General features: G+C 52.2%; 3 protein-coding genes across 4 annotated transcripts; 1 reads left to right on the top strand and 2 right to left on the bottom strand.

The window, feature by feature from the left end:
• Nucleotides 1-1,599: 1,599 nt before the first annotated feature.
• On the bottom strand, nucleotides 1,600-4,491 carry NDUFB1 (NADH:ubiquinone oxidoreductase subunit B1). Its single transcript, XM_078878784.1, has 3 exons — nucleotides 4,383-4,491; nucleotides 2,426-2,567; nucleotides 1,600-1,790 (listed from the first exon to the last, which is right to left on the bottom strand). Exons 2-3 carry the CDS (start codon nucleotides 2,560-2,562, stop codon nucleotides 1,754-1,756), a joined length of 174 nt encoding a protein of 57 aa, XP_078734910.1. The 5' UTR covers nucleotides 2,563-2,567; nucleotides 4,383-4,491; the 3' UTR covers nucleotides 1,600-1,753.
• Nucleotides 4,492-8,576: 4,085 nt separating this feature from the next.
• RPS27A (ribosomal protein S27a) lies at nucleotides 8,577-14,470 on the top strand. The gene is made up of 6 exons (XM_078879014.1): nucleotides 8,577-8,664; nucleotides 8,803-8,918; nucleotides 10,377-10,431; nucleotides 12,973-13,058; nucleotides 13,187-13,318; nucleotides 14,246-14,470. Exons 2-6 carry the CDS (start codon nucleotides 8,871-8,873, stop codon nucleotides 14,393-14,395), a joined length of 471 nt encoding a protein of 156 aa, XP_078735140.1. The 5' UTR covers nucleotides 8,577-8,664; nucleotides 8,803-8,870; the 3' UTR covers nucleotides 14,396-14,470.
• A 2,480-nt stretch (nucleotides 14,471-16,950) lies between these two features.
• On the bottom strand, nucleotides 16,951-24,865 carry LOC144949138 (insulin-induced gene 1 protein-like). Of its 2 annotated transcripts, none has more exons than XM_078879011.1 (6): nucleotides 24,786-24,865; nucleotides 21,755-21,937; nucleotides 21,510-21,634; nucleotides 20,775-20,941; nucleotides 20,291-20,390; nucleotides 16,951-19,150 (listed from the first exon to the last, which is right to left on the bottom strand). In XM_078879011.1, exons 2-6 carry the CDS (start codon nucleotides 21,924-21,926, stop codon nucleotides 19,109-19,111), a joined length of 606 nt encoding a protein of 201 aa, XP_078735137.1. In that variant the 5' UTR covers nucleotides 21,927-21,937; nucleotides 24,786-24,865; the 3' UTR covers nucleotides 16,951-19,108. The 2 variants fall into 2 exon arrangements, with proteins under 2 accessions (XP_078735137.1, XP_078735138.1); XM_078879012.1 differs by lacking the exon at nucleotides 24,786-24,865 and adding an exon at nucleotides 23,152-23,171.
• Between the last annotated feature and the right edge of the window lie 2,808 nt (nucleotides 24,866-27,673).

The following is a 27,673-nucleotide window of genomic DNA, read 5'->3' as shown; positions in this document are numbered from 1 at the left end:
CCGTTGCTGCTGGCGGCAATAAAAGTTGTTTAAAAGTCAAAAAAGTCTGTCCCCTTCTCTGCTGCTCGGGATTTCTTTCCACGCCTCCATCTCGGCGCCTCCGTGCAGAGGTCGCATCCGGGTACCCGATACCCGTACCCTACCCGATACCAGGCTACCCGTACCCGGCCGGGTACGGGTAGCCGTTTGCGACCCTGGTGCGGCCAGGTACGGGTACGGGTAGGCTGTGAGTCACTGGTGAGTAACCGTTTGTCACTCATTTCGGGTAGAGTACGGGTACCCATTTGCGACCCTGGTGCGGCCGGGTACGGGTAAGGAATCAAAACCCGTTTGCGACCTCTGCCTCCGTGGCTCGCGTACCGCCCGTCGGCACTCGCTCGACTCCGCGTGCGCACGACGGCTCCGCGTGGCCGTGGGCCTTGGCGGTGTCACCGCACCTCTCAGCGCCCCCTCGTGGAGCAACGTGCAGGAGCATTTACAAATTGAGTCGCGGAACCACAAAATCCGACAAATATTATTGGGGCGCAGGCGAATCATCATATTGCGCACTGTGAATCACTGTGAATCATCATATAGCGAGGTGAATCACTATGAATCACTATGAATCACTGTGATTCACTGTGAATCATATTGCACTGTGAATCATATTGCACTGTGAATCATCATATTGCACTGTGAATCATCATATTGCACTGTGAATCACTGTGAATCACTGTGAATCACTGTGAATCACTGTGAATCATCATATTGCGCTGTGAATCACTGTGAATCACTCTGAATCATCATATTGCACTGTGAATCATCATATTGGCACTGTGAATCACTGTGAATCATCATATTGCGAGGTGAATCACTGCGAATCATCATATTGCGCTGTGAATCACTGTGAATCATCATATTGCGAGGTGAATCACTGTGAATCACTGTGAATCATCATATTGCACTGTGAATCACTGTGAATCATCATATTGGCACTGTGAATCACTGTGAATCATCATATTGCGAGGTGAATCACTGTGAATCATCATATTGCGCTGTGAATCACTGTGAATCATCATATTGCGAGGTGAATCACTGTGAATCACTGTGAATCATCATATTGCGCTGTGAATCACTGTGAATCATCATATTGCGCTGTGAATCACTGCGAATCATCATATTGCGAGGTGAATCACTGTGAATCACTGTGACTCATCTTATTGCGCTGTGAATCACTGTGAATCATCATATTGCGAGGTGAATCACTGTGAATCACTGTGACTCATCATATTGCGAGGTGAATCACTGTGAATCACTGCGAATCATATTGCGAGGTGAATCACTGTGAATCACTGTGACTCATCTTATTGCGCTGTGAATCACTGTGAATCATCATATTGCAAGGTGAATCACTGTGAATCACTGTGACTCATCATATTGCGAGGTGAATCACTGTGAATCACTGTGAATCATCATATTGCGAGGTGAATCACTGTGAATCACTGTGAATCATCATATTGCGAGGTGAATCACTGTGAATCACTGTGAATCATCATATTGCGCACTGTCAACCCACCCAGCCTCCCTCCCTCCTACCAGGTACCAGCTCGGGGCAACAGACAGGATCAGCCAGGCCGTTTATTAAGACCCGACTCGCGTAAGAGGGACAAACGAGACAATTCAAAGTTCACACGGTGGGCTGACATCTCGTGTGGGTGGCTTCCAGGCGAAGGTTGGGGACAAGGGGGGGGGCGTCACGGGGAGCCAGCCCCCCTCACTTCCAGGTCTCCGTCTCCCCGGGTTTGAGTTCCCTGGAAGGCAGGAACGCACATACACAAGACAGTGCCGAGTGGTGAGTGGTGAGTGACCCCGTCCCTCAGTGTGTGCAGTGCCGAGTGGCGAGTGGTGAGTGACCCGTCCCTCAGGGTGCAGTGCAGAGTGGTGAGTGGTGAGTGACCCCGTCCCTCAGTGTGTGCAGTGGTGAGTGACCCGTCCCTCAGGGCGCAGTGCCGCGTGGTGAGTGGTGGGTGACCCCATCCCTCAGGGTGCAGTGCCGAGTGGTGGGTGGTGAGTGACCCCGTCCCTCAGTGTGTGCAGTGGTGAGTGACCCGTCCCTCAGGGCGCAGTGCCGCGTGGTGAGTGGTGGGTGACCCCATCCCTCAGGGTGCAGTGCCGAGTGGTGGGTGGTGAGTGACCCCGTCCCTCAGTGTGTGCAGTGGTGAGTGACCCGTCCCTCAGGGCGCAGTGCCGCGTGGTGAGTGGTGGGTGACCCCATCCCTCAGGGTGCAGTGCCGAGTGGTGAGTGGTGGGTGACCCCGTCCTCACAGTTCGCAGTGCCGAGTGGTGACAGCGAGTGAGCCTGTATTGTACATTACAGTGTGTGATCGAGAATCTGTGTGCTGCGCTGTCACGGCGAGTGACCCGGTGCCGGCTGCGTGGGCTCCACCTCGCGAACAACTTGCTCTTGTTGCGGTAGTCCACCATGGTGGAGTCAAAGTGTCGGTCGAGGCGCCATCCGATCACGAAGCCCAGGGGCACCAACATCAGCGGCCAGGTCTCACGTACGAGCTGCAGAGCGCGCATTTCCGCTGCACACACAACAACCACCATTCGCCACTGAGTACGTATGTTGAACTTCTGTCGCAACCGTACGTAGCCAACCGTGACGTCATCGCGGTGCTTGTGCCAGGCTAGGTACACCATGAGGTCAAGTGAAGTATCTCAGGCTCGCTGGCAGGAGGTCATGAGGCAGACTCTGGTGTTACGAGTTGACTGAGATATGCACCGCCTCTACACCCCACTGTGCCAACTTGACGCGTTTTAGCTGCCCGGCACTCCTCCGCTCGTTGTTGTGAGCGTTGCTCATCTGACGTTCGTTGTTGTTGGGAGGCGCAACTGCCTCCGACTGCCTTTTTACAAGCCTCCTCCGCAGAGGCTGATATTAAACATCACTGATACCGGTCATCATCAAATTCAATCAGCTCCACATCCTCCTGCACGCATCAGCTCTTGTCCAATCCGTGCTAATTTAGCTCCCTCTATCCGGCCAAACAGAAGCTGCATGGGCATGTGGTGGCTGGGCACGCAGGCGACATGACCCAGCCATCGCAAGCTTCGTTTGCGTGAGGAGCTCACAGATCTTTTAAAGATCTATGAGCTCCTCACACAATCCATTCTGATTAAACCCAGGATGGATCGTGGACAGGCCAAGCCTGTTCCTTCAAAGGGCTCCACTGCACACCCGAAGATATACATACAGACAACATCTAGACACACAACAAAGATGACAGACAACACAAACGTACGTATAATACAAAGTGCAAAGGAAAGACACATCATAGACACAACATAGACAGCACACGACGACACACAGCACACAACAAAGGCAACACATGAAAACGACACGCCGAACATAGACAACAAACACACACACAACATATATAGACACATAACATAAAGAAAATACATACACAGTACGCACACAACATGCACAGACCACACGTACACAACAGCCGATCTCCAGATTAGCCGTAACAGACTCCAGTGTTTGGGCAAAGAGCACCTATGAAGGACGACACAGCACACGTATCCCTTGTGGCGATATTTACACATCGCCCCAGGAACTCATCTAAGGCTGAGTCTACCTACGGGAGACCCAGGACCGGTTGCGAAATTCGCCACTGGCCGTGAACAGGAATCGAACTCGGATAGTCACTGCTACACGGCTCCCCACGACACGCGGACACGACACGCACAGGCACACCACACACACACCACCCACACACCATACAGGCACAGCACACACACACACCACGCACACACCACGCACGCCACACACACCACACATACACCACACCACACACACCACGCACACGCCACACGCACACCACACACACACCACACACACACCACGAACACCACACGCACGCCACACACACACACACACCAAACCACACACACCAAACCACACACACCAAACCACACACCATGCACACCACACACACACTACACACACCACACTACACACACGCCACACGGACTCGCTCTCTGCGGCAAAGGTCAAGCCCTAGGCCGGAGAGCCTGCGTCTCGCCTAGCGCCTCAGGCAGGGCCTCTCCGGCTTTGCGTTCCCCGAGCTCCGCTTGCCATCGCCTCTGCGGCGGCCACAGCCGCGTCCCTGAACCTTCCCGGGTTCCCGTGCCCCTCGCCAGCTCCCCCGTGACCCCCTCGTCGCGAACCGCAGACGAACGTGGGCCAGGAGTAGGTGTCAGTGAGCCTTCTTCCCAAATCGCAGCCGCGCTCACCGCTCACCCCTCCTCACCCGCCCGCCATACGAATGTGGAATGTCCCCGACTCTCTCGCCCTCCCTCAGGAGCCCTCCTCTCATCCCCTCACCGCCGCTCACCGGTTATCCCTCTCTCCTTGTGCTACGTCCTGCTCGCGTTCGCCTCCCACAAGTTGCGACCTTCGTCTCTGTCAATCGCCAAACCCCCCCCCATCACGTGCCAGTTGGTCTCGCCCGTCCCCGTTTGGTCTCCCCCGTCGAGTTGGTCTCGCCCGTCTAGTTGGTCTCGCCCGTCTAGTTGGTCTCGTCCGTCTAGTTGGTCTCCCCCGCTTAGTTGGTCTCGTCCGTTTAGTTCGTCTCCCCCATCGAGTTGGTCTCGTCCGTTTAGTTGGTCTCGTCCGTCTAGTTGATCTCCCCCGTCGAGTTGGTCTCGCCCATCCCCGTTTGGTCTCCCCCGTCCCCGTTGGTCTCGCCCGTCCAACGCGTTATTGCGGTACAAGGAGCGGTGGCACACCAGTGGCGGGGTGATGTGTGAATTAGCCACCTCCCTCTTCAAAGCGCACTGACCTGTGGGGGGGGGGGTGAAGTATGGTCAAATAACCGCTGATTAAATATGGAGGCCACCATCCAACAGTGGCTTCAAATCTAGGATTGACGGAGAGTTGTAAACTTTTTTTACGCATGTATGGGACCGTCCATAAATGACGTCACGCGATTTTAGGCGATTTTTGAGAGACCCCCCCTCAAATATGATGTCTCAAAGCTCTGCCCCCCTCCCCTAAAAGAATAGAAAACATGCTTCAAATCGCTTTAAACTATTGTCATCGTAGTGCGTATTTAATGTGGCGCTGCACTCTGATGTTATAGGAGAAAACATGTATCAAAAAGTATATTTAATAAAGTAGAACGTGTTGTCTATATTTATTTAAAGTTGCGCATTTTGATGTGACGTCACATTTCTCAAACCCCCCCCCCCCTCGTCACACATCGTCACAAATGTCTGACCCCCCCCCCCCCCAGGTGCGTGACGTCCACTTTATATTCTTGGTTCTTTCGGTAAACTCACGTAACTTTACTGAAAGAACCAAGAATATGAATCCCTGCAGTCACGAAAGCTTTAAATCAAAGTTCCACTTTGTAGGGGTTATCAACAGCTGTTGTCCGATGGACTGACCACAAGCCATGGGAATGTGGAATTTCCATCGGTGGCTCTGCAGGGCTGTGCACGGGAGATGAGCACGAAGGCCTCAAAGTGGTTCGTGTGCACAGCGGGAGATCTCTGTTGACCTTCGTGTAACATCCAGGCAGGACTCGCATTTCTCGTTGCTTTTGTTTGCTGAGCTCTTGAGTACTTCTTCACACCTGCGGGTGAAACAAAAATAAACTTTAGAATCTGAATATTTATTCATACTGCAGGAGAAATCCGATGAGCTATGAAGCTCTTTTTTAACAGATGTTCATCGTAGTAATGCCAGTTTGATATCGATGTTTGCTCCGACTGGCTTTTGTGAGATATTTTCTGGCAGGAAAACTGAGAATGAATCTCGACGAACCTGGAAGCTCCGATGAGATGTTCACTTTCCCACTTCTCGAGTTTTTACCCCCAAGACGCCTCGACTAATTGCTCATTCGGAATTGAACAGCACAGATCACAACACATACGTCTATAGCAATGCCCCCTCAATGGAAAACGTGTAACACATTCCTGCGGAGGGAGCTGGTAGGAACGTTGGGTTGCTCGGTCAATGGCCAGGGTCAACGGCGGCGTGGTGTATTCCGCAAATATTCCCGACTGTGAGGGCGGGCACAAGCCGGCGTGAGTAGGTTAAACGTTGAGTTTTTTAAGGGCACCACGGGGTGACCAGCCCCTCCGCACCCAGCCCCACCCCTCCCACCCCCCACCCAGCCCTACCCTCCCCACATCGTCACAGCGACGTCGTCACAGCGACGTCGTCACAACGACGTCGTCACAGCGACGTCGTCACAACGACATCGTCACAACGACGTCGTCACAGCGACATCGTTGTTGACCCGTGACAGCTGCGGTCTCGCCTCCCCTCTGGTGGACGCATGGGGGTGGCGCAGACCATTTCGGCAAAAGTTCCCCGTGGGACTTTGCGATCCTCACTGACAACTAACTTACATTGGACACGGCGATATACACATTAGATAGCAATACTAAACGGGATGTTTTGTAGGTTAATTGTTATTGTGTCTCTCATTAGCGTGGCGTGTCTATGTGCGTTAGTCTCTTGCGTGTTGTGTGTGTGTTGTGTGTGTGTGCGTGTTGTGTGTGTGTTGTGTGTGTGTGTGTTGTGTGTGCGTGTTGTGTGTGTGTTGTGTATGTTGTGTGCGTGTTGTGTGTGTGTTGTGTATGTTGTGTGTGTGTTGTGTGTGTGCGTGTTGTGTGTGCGTGTTGTGTGTGTGTGTTGTGTCTCTTGCGTGTTGTGTGCGTGTTGTGTGTGTGCGTGTTGTGTGTGTGTTGTGTGTGCGTGCTGTGCGTGTTGTGTGTGTGTTGTGTGCGTGCGTGCTGTGCGTGTTGTGTGCTGTGTGCGTGTTGCGTGTGTTGTGTGCGTGTTGTATGTGTGTGTTATGTACGTATTGTGTGCGTGTTGTGTGTTGTGTGTGCGTGTTGTGTGCGTGTTGTGTGTGTGTTATGTGCGTGTTGTGTGCGTGTTGTGTGTTGTGTGTGTATGTTGTGTGCGTTGTGTGTGCGTGTTGTGTGTGTGGTGTGTGTGCTGTGCGTGTTGTGTGCATGTTGTGTTCGTTGTGTGTGTGTTGTGTGCTTGTTGCGTGTGTTATGTGCCTGTTGTGTGCGTGTTGTGTGTGTATGTTATGTGCGTGTTGTGTGCGTGTTGTTTGTTGTGTGCGTGTTGCGTGTGTTGTGTATGTTGTGTGTGCGTGCTGTGCGTGTTGTGTGTGTGTGTTGTGTGCGTGTTGTGTTTGTTGTGTGTGTGTTGTGTGCGTGTTGTGTGCGTGTTGTGTGTGTTATGTGCGTGTTGTGTGCGTGTTGTGTGTGTATGTTGTGTGTGTTGTGTGTGCGTGTTGTGTGTGTGTTGTGTGTATGTTGTGTGCGTGTTGTGTTTGTTGTGTGTGTGTTGTGTGCGTGTTGCGTGTGTTGCGTGCCTGTTGTGTGTGTGTTGTGTGCGTGTTGTGTGTGTGTTGTGTCTCTTGCGTGTTGTGTGCGTGTTGTGTGTGTTGTGTGCGTGTTGTGTGCGTGTTGTGTGTGTTGTGCGTGTTGTGTGTACCGTGTTGTTTGTGTGTGTTGTGTCTCTTGCGTGTTGTGTGCGTGTTGTGTGCGTGTTGTGTGTGTTGTGTGCGTGTTGTGTATGTTGTGTGTTGTGTGCGTGTTGTGTGTGTGTTGTGTGTGTTGTGCGTGTTGTGTGTGTGTTGTATGTGCGTGTTGTGTGTGTGTTGTATGTGCGTGTTGTGTGTGTGTTGTGTGCGTGTTGTGTGTTGTCATCTACCAGAGCTAACAAAGACAAAGATCCCCCGTGTAGCCTGTAACCGAGTTCGATTCCCGCTCACGGCCACCAACACCTGTGACGATTATCCGAACCGGTCATGGGCCTCCCCTAGGTTGACTCAGCCTCAAACGAGTTCCTGGTGCGGTGTGTAGTAAACATCGCCACTGGGGAGACAAAGGCGGCCGGGCGTGGTGCTGGCCCACCCACCCCCTCGTGTGCCCCAGTGCACTTGCCCCTACAGCCTGCTGCAGCCTACACGGGGGACCTTTGTCTGTGTACACCGTATAGGTGACAGTATAAGCATCTTGATGGGTATATGAAATTAAACACTTTAGTCGGAACCCCGTGGAGGTTCTATTAAAGCTTGAACACATTATTTGGTAATCTGATTTTTTTTATGTTAAACTAATTAACTTATTTAATTTGACTAATTAATGTATTGTCAACAGGCACTTCTTTCTAGATTTGAAGCTTTCGTGACTGCAAGGATCCATACTCTTAGGTTCTTTCTGTAAAGTCACGTAGGGAAAAAGAATAGTAATAAAATAATAATAAATGAAAAGAACAAAGTTTGTTATTTATTCAAATTAAAATAAAATAATAATAAATGAAAATAACTAATTTTGTTATTTTCATTTTATGTTTTTATTTTATAATTTAGTTATTTACATTTATTATTATTATTTACCTACGTGACTTTTAATTATTTTCATTTATTATTATTTTATAATATTTTTCCCTACGCGACTTTTAGTTATTTTCGTTTATTATTATTTTATTGTTAATATTTTACCTACGTGACTTTTACCGAAAGAACCTCAGAGTAGGCACTTCTTTCTCAGCGCGTCTCGGCCACCTCTGCCCGCGCGCGAAGGACCCCGACTATAAGAGGCTCCGCCCCGCGCGACCGCCTCTCTTCTCGCCGCCATCTTAGGGTGAGGATCGCTCTCGTCTCTCTCTCGCACCTCTTCTCGCATCGTCAACCTCCTCCGCTCGTCGTCACGGCCACCCGCTCTCGGCGATCCTCACTCCCCTCGGCTCACCGCTCTCGTCGTGTTTCCCTCCCCCCGCAGTTCCCTCGGCTGTCCCTCCCCGGGCGTGCGGACACGCCACGAGTGGTTTGGAGGCGCGCGCCATCACCATGCAGATCTTCGTGAAGACGCTCACGGGCAAAACCATCACCCTCGAGGTGCCGCGCGACTCTTTCCCACCCCACCGTTTGCCTGCCCCACACAAACACACCACGTCCCGGGAACGGAGGGGGGGGAGGTGGTCACGGGGCAGCCGAGGCTACGACCGCGTGGCGTGCGGCCTAGCGGTAGAGGCGTCACAAATGACGACCGTGGCGGCCGCCGAGACATCGCCACGAGTGGATTGTGCGAGGAGGACTGAGGGAGTTGCAATAGCAGCAGTTTGTGAGCAGGAGCCCGTGTCCACCACGTGTGTGTTGGGGGAGGGGGGTGAGTGGAGGCCGTCGCCCATTGCCGCCTTCCGTATCCCTACCATGGCCACCACGTGTGCGTGTGTGGGGCGATGAGCGGAGGCCCTTACCAATTGCCGCCTTCTGTCGTTCATCCCCCGCCCGCCGCAACTCGCCGCGAATGCGAACTGGGACAGCCACGGAGAGACGGGGGAGAGAGAGAGACGTGATGGGCCGTGGTGGTGGTGGTGGTTGGGCGATGTTTGCCTGCGTGTGGTTCCCCAAGTTAATTGCGACCCGCATCTCGTCGCCGCCTCGCATTGCGCACGGACATGAGTGGCGTGTCATCTGCGTGTTGTCGTGAGCCATTGGACACCGCGTGTCCCCTCATCCTGCTGGCCAAGTTGCTCTGCAGTGGTCGCTCGTTCATGGCCACACTTGCTGGCGGAGCGGGCCTCCACGAGGGCAGGCCATGAAGAAGGCCATTGGCCCGAATCGTCGTACTGTTATCTTTTACCTTATGCATGCGGTGTTAGTGGCGAATACTAATTCACATTTACGTAGCGGCTTTTAATTAAGAATCTCGAAGCACTGTAAAGGACACCCCAGCATAAATATAATTATACACTTTCAAAATCCATGTACTAAATGAACTAAGTTTAATAAGCCGAAGTATATACATAGTTTTTAAGACGCATTTTTTAAATGTCCACAGACTCGTTAAATCCTTGATAAATCGTGGAAGAGCGTTGTCGTTTTTTTATTGTACTCTGGAGCGATAATTTAGGCCACTTATCCACGTTGACACGCGTGTTTGATTAGGGCTGGATTAGCCACACTTTACCCCACCACGCTCCACCTGCCTATCCACTCGCTGACCTGCTGGTGGACAGGGGAGGGCGAAATATAATAAATGTTCCCCAATTTGGCCGCCTGCACTTGGGATCGAACTGGCGGACCTTGATTTGCACGCCCTCTTGCGCTGCTTGCTAATCGTTGTACCACGACTTGGTGTGGGGAGAAATGCTCAAATACCACGGCGTGGGATATGCATCTTACTGAAAAGTGTTTGCCTTTTGGGCCGATAAAATAACATTGTTGACACTTGGACATAACTCGCAGATGAATGTACCACCAACAGCGTGGATGCATGGTGAAAGGCTGCAACATTGACACCCGGCATTGATGACATTTCCGCTCCTGGCGTGTCTTGTATTCTGACTGCAGGTTGAACCCTCGGACACTATCGAGAATGTGAAGGCAAAGATTCAAGACAAGGAGGGTGCGTCTTGCTATAGTGTCACACACTTAAAGGACTTATAAATATTCAATAGAATCTACTCCACTATTCTCAACCAAAACCATAAACTACTCGGTTTCAGCACAAACACTAAATTCGTAACATTCTTTCAAAACAAAAAAATACTTAAAAACGCAATCACATTCACCATAACCTTAGAAAATAACAATTACCAGCCTCGAAACGCAACAGAACACATCAATTCACTCAAGTATCAACACGACGCAGTGCACAACATCAACCAGACTAAACCCTCTGACACAACCCCTGGCCAAACCGTTTTCACACTACAGGCCCTTCCAACACCTACCCCGGCAGCGATCACGCGCCTGATAAAGCTCTCACGACTGGCACAATTCGAAGCTTATTTCAATAATCAAACGTCATACCACTGATAAAAATCCATTACCATACATCAATGATCCAAACAACTTCATAGATCTATCTCACCTACCCTTCTGAATAAAAAACTTGGGAAAAATTGCCATTCAACAAATCACATCACTGCAAACAACCTTCTGCATACAAACAAATTTAGTTGCTGCATCAACTACAGCACTGAATCAGCTCTCAATATACCCAGACTATGCACTACGCAACATGGATAACGCCACACACCTACAATCATCACTATCATCCTTGTGCCTGACAGCATCATTTGACACTGTAGACCAACCATCATCTCATAGACTCGGTACTGACTTTGGCATCAGTCCCTTCACGGCTTACAGATTAGCTAAAAAATCTCTGCTGCTACACTCGCGTTCAACAATAAAGCATCTTCCCCTTTACAAATTACCTGTGGAGTCTCTCAGAGCTCCACTCTTGGACACCACTTCTCTTCAACCCTTGCATCAGACCGCTCTGCACCTTAATAGCAAACATTTTGGTCTCCCGACATCGCTCACACATGGATGACGTCAACCTTGTAACTCGCTATCACGCAAGGAGCCACTGACCACAACTCTAAAACGTGTGCTCGCAAACAATTTTTTAAACCCAAACGTACAAAAAGTAAAACTCCTCTATAACTGTCACCAAACAACGTGTTAAGCATCTATTACAGCAGACTTCTTGGTGATAGAGCCAACGCAGTTAACAGCTTGGGCATCACTTTAGACACCAGGTTACATTTCTAGAATCACAAAAAGCTGCACATTACCATCTACACAACATCAAACAGACACCCCATACATACCTCCCCATTAGGAAGAGAGCTCATACTCAGAATTCGTGACGTCTAGATTATTGCAACTCACAACTTTTAAGCATAGCTGAAACACCGCTACAACGCCTTCAAGTCATCATCCAGAATAATGCCGCGAGACTTAATTTGCAACTTCCCAGGAAGCATCCCACATTACGCAAACTAAAAAAACGCACACTGGTTAACCAGTCAAAATGCAGAATACACTTCAAAATAATCTTATTAACATAAATAACAAGAAAACCTCCACCTTGTACACAGCATGCAAAACAAGGGAATTCGCTCCAAAACACTGATGCTACAACCACCAAAACAATGAAAAATAAGAATAGGTTTCACCCTTTCTGGCAATAAAACAGGAGTTGTGCAAAGACGTTCAAACACCAAATAGATGCCCTTTGCAATGTCTGCATTACCCGCACATGAGTGGCAAAACATGCAAACAAACATGCTCTGACAATGTATGCATTGCCTTTGAAACTGATCGGCCTACATTAGAGACAGCATTCTTCACAGCCTTGTCTCACCAGTGTCAGACCAGAGGACAACGCCGAAAGGCGAACATAAGGATAAAGGAGTAAAACCTATCCGTTTTTTATCATTTTGTATACTGGAAAAAAAGGTCCCATACAACACAAAGCAATGGGGGTGGACAGACATTTATTTGCAGCGTCACACCTCTGAAACAACCGCCCCCGAAGCAATCTGCACATTCAACGCCATCGCTACATTGAAAGCACTACTCAAAACGCCTCTGCACTTGTATGCAACTAACTCGCAATCACAACTACAGTTGAACATGTGGTAGGCTTTCGCGACCAATATCCATAATCGAGGTGTTTTTTTGGGTTAGATCACGTAAATATCAATGTCGTTAAACCTGCCACCACCCGACACAGCCAATTAGGCAAGGTTCGTCACGTACACAACATACCAATTAGTTACTAATTCAGCACACCGGTTGTGTTGGAGAGTAAACCCCACAACAATTACAATTTGAGGGCAACGTTTTGCCAGTAATTACATCCTGCAACCACAACTTGTTGTTATTTATATTTGTAAATATATATTTGTTTCTCATTGTTTAGACTCTAATGTTATATTGAGTTTTAATCTGATGGCGATTTGAGTGGCAGGATTGTATGCTCGAAAAGTGCCACGTATTAAAATTTTATTGACTTGACTTCACACGCACAATCTTATAGGTGCACTGTCACGCACACAGAAAAGATGTAATTGTCAAGGGAATTGCCATTGGTGCCCAGTGAAGCTTTTGAGTGAAGGATTGAGAGTGATGCGTTATTCAATCCTTTCAGGCATCCCTCCAGACCAGCAGAGGCTGATCTTTGCAGGCAAACAGCTTGAGGATGGCCGCACGCTGTCCGACTACAACATTCAAAAGGTACGAATCCTGCGCTCGTAAACAAACAGCTCGGTTTGCCTCTGCTCGGCGCGCGGAGTTGTCACGTCTCGGTGTGGAGAGTGAGCGGCGGGCTCACTCCGCTGCCCCCTGGGCTCTCTCGGTGACAGGAGTCGACGCTGCACCTGGTGCTGAGGCTGCGCGGTGGCGCCAAGAAGCGCAAGAAGAAGTCGTACACGACCCCCAAGAAGAACAAGCACAAGCGTAAGAAGGTCAAGCTCGCCGTGCTCAAGTACTACAAGGTATGGGCGGCGGGACCCCATCGCGTACAACTCCCCCTGCTGTGTCTCCCAGTCATGGGGCGGGGGGGGGGTGCGACACATTGCGTCTGGGTAGCACAGGAGACGGTGGCCACTGTACCGAGCCAGTTGAATGTTGAGTGCCCCGGTGGCGAGATGTTTACTACCTCGCCCGGTATACAGGAGGGTCGTGGGTAAGATCCTGACCCTAACTGATGCCTGCTTGATATTTGGAGCTTGGGTGTCTCCGTGGTTGCATGGATTTTTCTCCGGGTCCACCGGTTTTTCCCTCCCCATTTATAATTGTATTATTTGGCTGCTATAAATTTGCACGTGACGATAAACCCACTTCGTCATCGCGCTATCGTTTGTGATAGCCAGGTCGCTTCTGAGTAACGGCTATCGTAGCTCAGCGGGCTTTTCCTGGTAAAATATACATCGTGAGATGTGCGATGCAGACGATGCGAGTGCACGCTCAGGTTCACGAGCGGACCTTGGGGCTGGGTAAGGACAGGCTCGCAAACGGCAATCTTCATTCAGGTCCACCGGCCCCATCCACCATCGGTTCTGGAATCTATACACGGTGCTGAAGTGAACCGTCCTTTGGATGATGGCTTCCTTCACAAGAGTAGGCCGCTGTGCACAATTGTTGACCCATACCTCAAATTATTAAGTTATCTGCAACTTTGCTCATTGCAGGTTTCGCCTCAGAAATCTCCACTGGCCTCTAGACTGTGGGCCAGCGTAGAAATTGACACCAACCAATACACTCGTCCCATTATGATTATACGGGCAAGAAGAGTTAATTATTTGATATCCCACTCGTTTTCAAACGGTCATCAAATCATGTCTGGGCTGGGCTCACCATGACTCCCCCCTCCCTTCGCCTTCACCCAAGGCGCTGATTGTAATCGCTGTGCCGCGTGACAGGTGGACGAGAACGGCAAGATCACGCGTCTGCGGCGTGAGTGCCCCTCGGAGGAGTGCGGAGCCGGCGTCTTCATGGCCAACCACTTCAACCGGCAGTACTGCGGAAAGTGCTGCCTCACCTACGTGTTCAACAAACCCGAGGAGAAGTGATGTGCGCGTGTCACACCCCTCTTTGTTAAGTGCCGCGATGCTTAATAAAGAAGCCTTGTGAACGGCAGTGCGCCCCTCGTGTGTCTGCGTTGCTCGGTGTGTGTGCGGAATGTGGTTTTGTGAAACGGTTTCTGGGATTAATTTTTACTTTCATGACTGCAGGAATTAGAGTCACGGAGATAGAAAAATAATAAAATGAATAAAAATAAAAACCACTGATGTAGGCTGTAGCCTGGTTCTTAATATGAAGTGAGTGTACTGGCAGTATAATGTACACTGTAGCCTGTTTTAAGTTTGAGTACTGGCAGTCTATAATGCTGACTCTTGCCTGGTTTTTAAGCTGGTGAGCATATTGGCAGTCTGATGTAGACTAGCAATGGTTATTTACATGAGTGAGCATATTGCAAGTCTAATATAGACTGATTCTGGTTCAGTAAAAAATATGCTGTTTTGATCGCAACACAAGCGGTCATCAGGAAAATGGGGGTTGGCCTCTAAAGGCAAACTTGATAAAGGTTTGAAGATGATGGGCTTAGCCCAAGTGCGTCAACAGCATGGGTGGGGCAGCTGATGTTAATGTAGGAGAAAACTACACCAAGGCAGCGGTCTACACCTAAGGGCCGCCAGGTAATTGCACCTCGCTCCACACACCCACACTGCTGACAATGGAGGTTGACAAAAAGTCATGACCCAAAGTGGTTGACATCTTTCCAATTTTTGCTGAATTATAACCATCGGTTGAAAATGTCTATACATATGGATGGCTTCATGAATCTTTGTTGATAGCTAATAGGTTTTCATAGTACCATCGTCTTGGAGAAATACATTTCGTGAGCCAGCTGCATTAAAGTAATGATCAGCCACGGCAGAAGTATTGGTCCTAGCGTGTTTCAAATGTAATGCTCACGAACAAGGTCTGAGACGTTGCTTAGTTCCCCTATTGTAACTGCTGCTGCAGATATTGCATATCAGGAATCTTGTCCACAGATGGGATCAGATCACGAATTTTATGTACTGTGTTAAATCGGACCTGGATCTTGTGTTCGTGATTTTGGAAATATTTTTGGTTACCGCTGCTATGTATGGCAAGGTGATTGTTTTGATTGGATCCTCAGATGGCTCCTTCCTCACTTTTGGGGTGATGGCTTTGCGGATTGTGGAGTCAGAATATCTGGGATCTCGTCGATTTGTACAATGGTGTGTGGGTGCCAGTGGACAGCGTAGCAGCGTGCTGCACCACGAACGTGGTGACCCGAATTGAATTCCGCCTTACGGCCAACACCAGTGATTATCAGAACCGGTCCTGGGCCTCCCCTAGGACGACTCGGCCTCAAACATTGCCACTGGGGAAACAGGCAGCTGGGCGTGGTGCTGCCCACCTTCCTATTTGCTCGCTAACAGCACTTGCCCCAACAGTTCAGGCTGTACGGGGGATCTTTGTTTTTGGTGTCCCCACAACCACGATGAATGCATTCAGAGCTTCGTGCAACCCTTGGGGGGCCATGGAAGTGAATAGCCATGGATCCCTCCCAGTGGACTTGGGTGAAATATAGTCGAGGGCAGAACTTCCCCCCCCAGTCCCCGGATTTAAATATTACATTTAGCCACGTTGAGTCGAGAACCGTCATTTGTGGCCAGACAGACCAACTTGGCCAGACTGAGAATTTGGTAATAAAAAATGGGTGGACGGCCTGGAGTTTACCCCTTTGCTGCCACCTTGACGCGTGCCTGTGGGAGTTGAGTGCACTGTGCTGAGTGTTGAAGTGGTGGCTGTGGGAGACAGGCGTTGAGCAAGTCCTTGTAACTTCGGCACAGTTGTATATATCGTGAAGAGTTTGTGCTCCACCCAACTCTCCAAAACAGCAATTTGTTTGATAATTGTTTTTTTTATCTGGCAACAAAACTGATATCTTTTTTACGAGGAGTCATGTTTGCATAGACCACAATACCTGCAGTCATAATGCAAACAAAAAAACAACTGATAATGTATGCACTGTCCTTGAAGTTGATTGGTCCACACCCGAGACAGCTTTCCTTAGAGCCTAGTCTCACAAGACAATGCACCATCAGAGTAAGAGAGCTCGGGGTAAACATTTACACCATTGGTACCTCATTTGCCAGTAAAAAATATAATTGTTTTTTTACCCTTCTATCTGGCAACAAAACTGACACCTTTTTTACAAGGAGTCATGTTTGCATAGACCACAATACCTGCAGTCATAATGCAAACAAAAACATAACTCTGATAATGTATGCACTGTCCTTGAAGTTGATTGGTCCACACCCGAGACAGCTTTCCTTAGAGCCTAGTCTCACATGGGTTGGACCAGATGACGCCAAAAGGCGCACAACTCAAAGACAATGCACCATCAGAGTATGAGAGCTCGGGGTAAGCATTTACACCATTGGTACCTCATTTGCCAGTAAAAAATATGATAATTTGATTTTTACCCTTTTATCTGGCAACAAAACTGACAGAAAAAAAAACACCGTAACTTAACCTGCCCAAAACAGCAGTGAAACCCAACCCTTAAAAAAAACGAGCAACTTTTTTTTTAATCAAAATAAACTTTTAATAACACGAGTGTAACATCGGACTCTGGAGCGTCCACAGAACGCGATTCTGTCTTAAACACTGGCGCGGAGTGAGGGAGGAGGAGTGCATACGTGGAAGGGGGGAGGGGGGACAGGACCATCACACGCAAGTAACACGGCCGAAAGTCCGGCTGGCACACCTTCATATTTTGGCAATCTGTGTTACTGCCGTGCAAAGCTTCACATTTCGTGGAGTGTACTAGGGATGGGACAGATGGAAGGGGGTCAGATTGATGTCTGGGATTAGCCTCTGGAGGGAGATGTCTCCTGCTCCCATTTCCTTTCTCCAGCAATGTCTGGGTTCCTCTTTGCCAGTCACATCCACCGACATTATCCCCCCACTACAAACCAGAGGTCGCAAACGGGTTTTGATTCCTTACCCGTACCCGGCCACACCAGGGTCGCAAACGGGTAGCCGTACCCTACCCGATACCCGGCTACCCGATTCCCGGCTACCCGATACCCGGCCGGGTACGGGTACCCGATTGCGACCTCTGGGTTGAAGCCATGTTGCAGGCTCGGGTGGATTGATTCTATGAACTTGAATTGTGAGAAGAGAGAAGACGTTGGGAAATGAGTGACAAAACGGTTACTCGCCAGTGACTCATGGCCTACCCGTACCCGGCTGCACCAGGGTCGCAAACGGGTACCCGTACCCTACCCGATACCTGGCTACCCGATACCCGGCCGGGTACGGGTACCCGATTGCGACCTCTGGGTTGAAGCCATGTTGCAGGCTCGGGTGGGTTGATTCTAGGAACTTGAATTGTGAGAAGAGAGAAGACGTTGGGAAATGAGTGACAAAACGGTTACTCGCCAGTGACTCATGGCCTACCCGTACCCGGCTGCACCAGGGTCGCAAACGGGTACCCGTACCCGATACCCGGCCGGGTAGCCGGGTATCGGGTAGAGTACGAGTATCGGGTACCCGATTGCGACCTCTGCTACAAACGTCCCGGTGCCTTAGCCATGGGTGGATAGTGTTGGGAACGTGTGGGGCAGGGAGGGGGGGTAGACTTTGGTTTGGGCACAGCACCGTGGACGAGGGCTCTGGAGATGCCACTGGCTTCAAGAGGGAGACGACATGAGGGGGGGGTAATGGATGAGCACGGTGGTTGCGACTGGCAAAGACGTCCACACAAATTGATGGGAGCAAGCAGACCTCGTGCAATCATGGGACCTGTGGCTCATGAGGTCACCAACGAGCTTGGGTCATGGGGAAGAGGCACAGCATGCAGCCAAGGGAAGGGAAAGATGGAGCGAGCGAGAGAGACCATCGTAGCCTTATGTCCCATCGGGGAGAAAGAGTAGTGCACAAGATCGCTGCGGCGACATGCGGTCTTCGCGTGACGATGCCGGGGGGAGGGTTCACCCAACGTGTCTGTAGTGTCATCGCATCAAAGGGGGGTACCCCATGTTGAAAGTGGAGGGGGGGGGGGCAAATAGTTTTCCGAGAGCACTCACGTATATACGCGATGCATGCACACGTACACAAAGTCACAAACACTGCAAGTTATATACACGTAAATTATACATCGTACACGAAAGAAAAAACGATCGCTGTCGCCTTTAAAGATGAGGGCGGACGGGGGGGGGGGGTGTTAAGTGCTGTTTGCGAGCACCTATAAAGGCTGGCGTGGCGGCGCACGAGGGGGAGGGGTGTGTGGCCGGCACCATGCCCGGCCGCCTTCTGTGGTACGTTCCCCGCACCAGGTGTGTACGTCGAAGGATCGAGTTCACCACTGCGCCACCGGCCCCCCCCCCCCACGCGTGCGTGCTACGTGCACACCAAGACACTCGTGTCACGGGGGGGGCGGGGGGGGTGGAACCTGCCCGGTTTGCCCCCCCCTCCCACCTGGGTGCTGCGCTAGCACGCAAGCGACGGACTGTGTTTTTTTTTGTACGTACGGGGGCGCAGACGACGCTGCCCCCATGCTGAGAGAAATTTGCTTCGAGCGACGTGGCGCAACAGTCGAGCGAACGCAGCGTCGCGATTTTGGCAGAGGCCGCGGTCGCCGTGACGACGACGACGACGACGACGACAGCAACAGACAGGGCGAGGGGTGGCGATCCCCCCCCCCCACGTGGAGCCCGTGAGCTCCTTAGCGGTCCCGTCGCTCAGTCGGCGTGCAGATGATCCGGCTTGGCCTCGCCCTCGCACTGGTATCAAAGACAAACACAAAGATCCCCCGTGGAGCCTTAACAGACTGTCGGAGCAAGTGCTGTTCGTGAGCACCTGCGACAGGCCGGCACGGCACACGAGCGGGTGGGGTGGTCAGCACCACGCCCTTGTCTCCCTAGTGGCGATGTGTACACCACAGCATCAGGTACTCATTTGAGGCCGAGTCGACCCAGGGGAGGCCCAGGACCGGTTCAGATAATCGTCACTGGTGTTGGTGGCCGTGAGCGGGAATCAAACCCGGGTCGCCAGGTTCGTAGCGCAGCGTAGCGCTAACCACTACGACACGACCGCGAGCCCCCGCACCACCACCGGCACGCACGGGAAAGGACCCGGGCCACACGCGCTACGAGGACTCGCTCCAGAAGCACTACGAGGACTCGCTCCAGAAGCACGCTTCACATGTAACGTCCCTTTCGTGTCTCCACTGCTGGATGAGGGCCTCCCACTCCTGCCCCGCCTCCCCCACCCCCCCACCGCACGTGACATGTGGCCGTGGCGGTTTTTAGACCTACGGTCAGCGAGGGTTAAGGGTATGGAGCGTGTATGGAAGTGGAAGTATAGAATTACAGTACAACGAGGCATTCTGCTGTCTGCATTGCCTCGTTGACGCCTGAACCTGCCTGTGCGTGGTGGTGGTCACCTGTCTAGGCACTATGCAGGCTCAAACCTGCTTGGCTTCCAGGACAGGTTGAGAGATTGGCTGCGCCATGGTTAATGTGGGTCACAGTGTGTGGCCACAGAATACAAGCGACGGAATTATGGTATAAGCATTACTGTGATGGGAATGACCAGACCACATACACACCAATGTACCACGGGTACACCACGAACACACAATTTACCATGCACACACCAACATACCACACGTACACCACACACACACACCAATGTACCACGTGGGTAGACCACGCACACATACCGACGTACCACGAAGACACCACACACACACACACACAACAATTTACCATGCACACACACTCCAACGTACAACAGATACACCACGCAAACATGGCAATGTCCTGCGGGTACATCCCGCGCACAAATCAACGTACTACGACCACACCACACACACACATCAGAGTACCACGGGCACATGACGCACGCGCACAGCGGCTTACCATGGCGAGCTGCCGCCCAATGCTCCCCACAGTGACCCCTCCCGCGAAGAAAATGCATGGCAGCCATGACCTCACAGAGAGCAGGTCGTCCGCAGAGAATCTGCACTCGGAGGGGACGGGAGACAGAGACCAACACGTTGAGTCGACCTCTCGGCACCACGGACCGACTCTGCATCAGCACCACGGACTGCCTTGGCATCACGGACTGACTCCACCTCTCGGCACCTCACAAGCTGTGTGCGCTGTCGCGGGTGCACTCTGTTGTCGGTGTGCGTCACGGCGTGCTGCGAGCGCCGCTTCTAGAGCTGCAGAGTGCCGCTTCTAGAGCTGCGAGCGCCGCTTCTAGAGCTGCAGAGTCCGTGCAATGCCCGTGCACCGCCGCGCCATCTACGTCTGCCGCCTCCGTGTGCCAGCACCAGTTGCTGTCACCGTGCTCCGCGCGACACACTTTGATTCCGCGCGCGCCGATGCCACCGTCTCTTACTGTGCGAGGCCGCAGCGCAGTAGCAGCTGCGTGAGGAGGGTGGCGGCACAAGCGCAGACGAGGCCCAGGCCGAGGCCTCCCCGCGAGCGGTCGAACGTCCACCAGAGCCCCAGGGAGAGCGCGGCCAGCGTCAGAGACAGCTGCGTCGGGTTCGCAAACTCCAGTTTCTGCGACGAGGGTCAAGGGGGACAAACGCGGCCCTCTCCAGACGACGAACCGACCCTCAAAACTAACTCGGCGTGAGGAGGCCGGTTGACCAGTTGGCTCAGAGGTCAGAGCTCCGAGCTGGCACCATGCGAGTTCGTGGGTTCAAATTCGGGTTTCGAGCCATCCGACCACAGTGATTGAAGTGTGTTTCTTAATGTGTCACGAGTTCATGGTCTCAGCTGGGTCACCAATGACTATATAGCGAATTTACAGCTCTGAGAATTACGTATTTGTTTGCCAATGCGACAAATAATACTTTCGCGTGCAGAACGGACGGGAAAATGTTGACCGTGACTGTGTGGACCCTAGGTCAATGGAAGAGATCTCACAGGTGGCCTCTGTGATATTCGCTTCAGCGGACCATTCTCGAGCATGGAGGGGATGCACCGCTCTGCGAGAGAGCCGAACGGATGTTTCGATCAGGGGAAGCGACGTCAATGCCACAAAGGGGGAAACCGACGACAACGTTCCCTTGAGACGAGCGACTACACCGGAGTAAGACTCAAGCGAGGAGGAGGAGGAGGATACGGCACTGGCGTGGTTGATGCCCACAAACACGGCCACGCAACGCAGCACGCTCGCCCACTCGCGCTCCAGCTTGTGAGGCTCCCCCAGGCAGCTGTCCAAGCATGGGTACAGCAGCCCGATCACCGCTGCGGAGAGCACACAGCACACGCTTGGGTCAAGAACGCGGCACGCGGACACGCCAAACGCGCAGGCGTTACGCACGGCGACACGCGCAAGTCACCGCGTAGGCCGCGTGGGGTACGTACCGGCGGCCGTGCCGCACACGGGCGGCACCCACCAGCCGGCCGAGAGGAGGCCGGAGCGCGACGCCGGCGGCTGCAGGAGCAGCTCCATGAGCAGCGCAAGTGTCGCTCCCACCACGAACAGCACGACCGCCCGGCGGACAGCTCCCCGTACAGCGGGTCCCATCAGCATCATCGCTCGGCTTTCTGCAACATCACCACCATTGACAACCACCATCATCATCAACAATCACTATCACCACGACTACTGTGACAACCACCACCTAAAGCTGGTCCATCATTGCTCAGCTGGCTGTGACATCACCACCATTGACAACCACCATCATCATCAACAATCACCATCACCACCACTACCGTGACAACCACCATCTAAAGCTGGTCCATCATTGCTCAGCTGGCTGTGACATCACCACTGCTACCGTCACTGCGGCTACCATCATCTCCACAACCATAATCGCCATGCAAACCGCCACCCCCCATTATCGCTCGGCTGTTTGGAACATCACTACCATCACCATCAACACAATCATCAACATCACCAAGACCACCACCAACACGAACCCATCAATGCAAATACTCACCTATATAGGAGCTCCATATGAACACACAAATACACAGATACACCCCATGTAGTCGCACGCACTGTTGGGCCAGATGCCGTTGGCGAGCACTTATTGAGGTCAACACGGCGCTCGAGGGGGCGGTGTATTTAAGGCGGAGTCGACCTAGTGGAGGCCCAGATATTTGCCAAAGATGTTAGCCGTGAGCAGCGAAAGAATGTGGCTTGCTAGATTCATAGCAGAGCGTTTTCTAACCACCAACATCACCTACTGCACCGTTCAAAACACACTCTCACACTGCCGAGTAAAGTTCACCAGCGAGTCGTGCCACGGAACCCGGCCCATATAGCACGACACGTTGACGGTGCTCAACAAAGAGACAAAGATCCCCCGTGTAGCCTGCCACAGACTATCGGGGCAAGTGCTGTTAGCGAGCGGCACCTATGAAAGGGGTGGGTGGCCAACACCACGCCCGGCCCCCTTTGTCTCCCGAGTGGCGATGTTTAAACGCCGCACCAGGTACTCATTTGAGGCTGAGTCAACCTAGGGGAGGTCCAGGGCCGGTTCAGATAACCGCCACTGATGATGGCCGTGAGCGGGAATCGAACCCGGATCGCCCCCTACACAACAGCAGCAACAACAACAACAGCAACAACAATAACAACAACAACAGCAACAACAATAACAACAACAACCGCCATTCGCCACTAAGTGGCGGGGACGTCACCATGGCGCTTGTGCCAGGCTATGTGCACGTTGAAGCCACAACAACAACAAAAAAGACAAAGTTCCCCCGTATAGCCTTAACAGACTGTAGGGGCAAGTGCTGTTAGCGAGCACCTATAAAGGCTGGAGCGGTACACGAGGGGGTGGGTAGCCAGCTACCACGCCCGTCCGCCTTTGTCTCCCTCGTGGCGAAGTTTACTACACACCAAACCAGGTAATTAGTTGAGGCTCAGTCGACCTAGGGGAGGGCCCTGGACCGGTTCGTAGCTAACCGCTACTACCCTACCGCTACTCACACTCACGTGTATACACACACCAGCACACACACACACACCAGCACACACACATCACCACACGTGTACACACCAGCACACACACACACACATCACCACACGTGTACACACACACGCGCACACACACACACATCACCACACGTGCACACACACACACATCACCACACGTGTACACACCAGCACACACACACACACATCACCACACGTGTACACACACACGCGCACACACACACACACATCACCACACGTGTACACACCAGCACACACACACACATCACCACACGTGCATACACCACCACACACACACATCACCACACGTGTACACACACGCACACACACACATCACCACACGTGTAAACACCAACACACACATCACCACACGTGTACACACCAGCACACACACACATCACCACACGTGCATACACCACCACACACACATCACCACACCAGCAGACACACACATCACCACACGTGTACACACCACCACCACCACACACACATCACCACACGTGCATACACCACGACACACACACACCATCACACGTGTACACACCACAGCAGCACACACACATCATCACACCACACACACACACATCATCACACCACACACACACACATCACCACACACACACGTGTACACACCAGCACACACACACACCAGCACACACACACACCACCATACGTGCACTCACACGTGTACACACCAACACACACATCACCACAAGTGCACACACCACCATACACACACACCACCGCACGTGCACACACCACCACATGTGTACACACCAGCACACACACCCCACCACACGTGTACACACCAGCACACTCACACACATCACCACACGTGTACACACCAGCACACTCACACACATCACCACTCCAGCACACACACACATCACCACACGTGTACACACCAGCACACACACATCACCACACGTGTACACACCACCACCACATACACATCACCATACGTGCACTCACACGTGTACACACCACCACCACACGTGTACACACCAGCACACACACATCACCACACCAGCACACATCACCACACCAGCACACACACATCACCACACCAGCACACACACATCACCACACCAGCACACACACATCACCACACCAGCACACACACATCACCACACCAGCACACACACATCACCACACCAGCACACACACATCACCACACCAGCACACACACATCACCACACCACCACCACACATACACCACACACACACGTGTACACACCAGCACACACCACCATACGTGCACTCACACGTGTACACACCAACACACACACCCCACCACACGTGTACACACCAGCACACACACACATCACCACACGTGTACACACCACACACACACGTGTACACACCACACACACACACGTGTACACACCACACACACACACACACACGTGTACACACCAGCACACACATCACCACACGTGCACTCACCTCGTCGACTCGCCGTTGTTGTGGCCGGGATTCGATGCGGCGGGGGGAGGGTCACGTGCCGCGTTGCCTTTTACCGCGCGCGCGCAACTTCCGGGAGGCGAGCGCGCGCTGTCTGGTGAGGCAGCGCGGGCCAATGGGAGCGCGCCGAGCCGAGGGCCTGACCGTGACGTCACATGAGCCCAGCCGATCAGCTGATCAGCCCTGGCGGCCGCCTCGTGGTGACCCCGGCTCGCGGGTGGCGGGCGGGGCGGGGTGGGAAGAGGGGGGGCGGAGCTATGGGCCGGGCGAACGGAGAAATGGGCGGGGCGAACGCAATGTGGGCGGGGCGACCGTAAGGGGGCGGGGCAAACGTAGGGGGGCCTGCCTGGTACATCCCCGCCACCCAGAATCAGAATCAATGTTGATTTGAAGTTTTCGTGACTGCAGGAATCCATATACTCTTTGGTTCTTTCGGTAAAACGTTATTGATACTGCAGCAGAAATCCAATGAGCTATAAAGCTATTTTGTCACAGATGTCCAGCATATACGTGCACGGGCGAAGGACGTTTCAACAACAAACACAGTTACAAAAACACGATCGGAGTGCAAAGTACAAGAAAGTTAAACAAATCAACCAAACACACACCCACAAATACAACACGAAGCCATCCCCACACGACCTGGCCACAACTGATAGCTCGACAAAATGCCTTATCGATTGGACATTACCGCCGCCTTTAGCAATACCAATACCCGCCATTCGCCACTCAGTGGCGGTGACGTCACCCACGGAGCCCGTGCCAGGCTAGGTACACTTTGAGGCCACGTTAGGTGTCGAAGGCTCGCTGCTGGCAAGAGGTCACGGGACAGACTCAGACACCATGGGTTGACTGCTGTGCCAGGCTCGGTGCAGGAGGAGGTCACGGGACAGGCCCAGGTGGTGCCATAGGTTGACTGTTGTGCCAGGCTAGGTGCAGGAGGTCACGGGAGAGACCCTGACACCATGGGTTGACTGTTGTGTCAGGCTCGGTGCAGGAGGAGGAGGTCACGGGACAGACCCAGGTGGTGCCATCGGTTGACTGTTGTGCCAGGCTAGGTGCAGGAGGAGGAGGTCACGGGACAGACCCAGACACCATGGGTTGACTGCTGTGCCAGGCTCGGTGCAGGAGGAGGAGGTCACGGGACAGACCCAGGTGGTGCCATGGGTTGACTGCTGTGCCAGGCTAGGTGCAGGAGGAGGTCACGGGACAGACCCAGACACCATGGGTTGACTGCTGTGCCAGGCTCGGTGCAGGAGGAGGAGGTCACGGGACAGACCCAGGTGGTGCCATGGGTTGACTGCTGTGCCAGGCTAGGTGCAGGAGGAGGAGGTCACGGGACAGACCCAGACACCATGGGTTGACTGTTGTGCCAGGCTAGGTGCAGGAGGAGGAGGTCACAAGACAGACCCAGGTGCCATGAGCGGACTGATATACCAGGCTAGGTGCAGGAGGAGGAGGTCACGGGACAGACCCAGACACCATGGGTTGACTGCTGTGCCAGACTCGGTGCATGAGGAGGTCACGGAACAGACCCTGTAGGTGGGAATGGTTGTACTGCTGTTGCCGGCTCGGTGCAGGAGGAGGAGGATGTCACAGGACAGACCCAGACACCATGAGTTGACTGATATGCCAGGCTCGGTGTAGGAGGAGTAGGTCATGGGACAGACCCAGGTGGTGCCATGGGTTGACTGCTGTGCCAGGCTCGGTGCAGGAGGAGGAGGTCACGGGACAGACCCAGCAGATGCCCATGGGTTGACTGAGGCGACTGGCAGATGCACCAGCTGTAACCCCCTTGCTGTGCCAACTTGCTGCATTTAGTCGCCCGACGCTCCGCTCGTTGTTGTGAGCGTCGTTCCTTTGCCCTCCGTTGTCGTTAGATGTGACGACTGCCTCCAACTTGCCCAGTCGCAGTGTCCTTCACGAGCCTCCCCGACAGAGGCGATATCCCGACACACACACACCATAGCCGCTTGACTGGCTATCCATGTCTATGATGGCAAAAATATGTTCAGGAGCTCAATAGCCAATGTAGAGAGGTCTGTCTGCTAGCCACCACGAGCGGGCTTCAGCGCAGCGAGAGTTCGTATCGTTTTGCTGCGCTGTTCCTCCTCCACAGAAGAGATCACACCCTCCCCGTGGGTTTACCCACATTGCCACAGGTGTGCTACCGTACTGCGGCTTGCATCGTTCAATGGATTTCGTTCTATCAATCAAACTTTGTTTCTATAGCACTATTCGTGCAGAAAAATGCAATACATAGTGCTTTAAAGGCATGAACAATAAAAGTGATATTTTCGGCAAAATAAAATCACGTAGCAAATTTCTAGCAAGGACGTAACAAAAATAACACATTAAGTAAATCCTAATCAAAAGCAAGTTTCACAAAGTAAGTTTTTAGATTTATTTTAAAAGTTCTTAATGATTCTGAAGCCCTCAGATCCCCTAGCAAGCTGTTTCACAGGCGAGGACTCTGTACACTAAAAGCCGCATCTCCCTAGGTTTTGGCCCTGGCCTTTGGGACAACTAAAAGGCCAGTACCAGAGGATCTGACGGGTCTGTGTGTATCCGCTGTGCATTCCTCCCAACCCCTTACCAGTGCCCTACCTTATTACAGACCAATTCAGACCTTATTGGTCACCCCGTGCCCCTTATACATCTCAACGTTCATCCTACGAAGTCCCATCACAAGGGAGAAACACGAACAAATATACATTTCTTTTGTTTGCCCTTTTGAAACGGCTGTACGCCGTATGGATCTGAAAACTCACTTTCCCTATAAATAATAACGGGGAAATCTAGAATTAAACCGTATGGGTTGACAGCTTTGTGTCTCTCTGTGGGGTTTGACTACTCGGTCCACGGTTTGG

Source organism: Lampetra fluviatilis, chromosome 52 (genome assembly GCF_964198595.1).
Source record: "Lampetra fluviatilis chromosome 52, kcLamFluv1.1, whole genome shotgun sequence".
In the NCBI taxonomy this organism is placed as follows: Eukaryota; Metazoa; Chordata; class Hyperoartia; order Petromyzontiformes; family Petromyzontidae; genus Lampetra; species Lampetra fluviatilis.
Note: the sequence above shows the minus strand (reverse complement) of the source record. Positions and strands in the feature narration are given on the sequence as shown.

Coding starts and splice junctions, on each gene's coding strand:
- RPS27A (XM_078879014.1), top strand. CDS start 8,871: ATGCAGATCTTCGTGAAGACGCTCACGGGCAAAACCATCACCCTCGAG. Junction 8,919..10,376: donor GCAAAACCATCACCCTCGAG/GTGCCGCGCGAC, acceptor TTCTGACTGCAG/GTTGAACCCTCGGACACTAT. Junction 13,319..14,245: donor CCGTGCTCAAGTACTACAAG/GTATGGGCGGCG, acceptor GCCGCGTGACAG/GTGGACGAGAACGGCAAGAT.
- LOC144949138 (XM_078879011.1), bottom strand. CDS start 21,926: ATGATGCTGATGGGACCCGCTGTACGGGGAGCTGTCCGCCGGGCGGTC. Junction 20,391..20,774: donor CTGCGCTGCGGCCTCGCACA/GTAAGAGACGGT, acceptor CTCCGAGTGCAG/ATTCTCTGCGGACGACCTGC. Junction 19,151..20,290: donor TTGGGCGGCAGCTCGCCATG/GTAAGCCGCTGT, acceptor CTTTGATACCAG/TGCGAGGGCGAGGCCAAGCC.
- NDUFB1 (XM_078878784.1), bottom strand. CDS start 2,562: ATGCGCGCTCTGCAGCTCGTACGTGAGACCTGGCCGCTGATGTTGGTG. Junction 1,791..2,425: donor AAGAGCAAGTTGTTCGCGAG/GTGGAGCCCACG, acceptor CCTGCCTTCCAG/GGAACTCAAACCCGGGGAGA.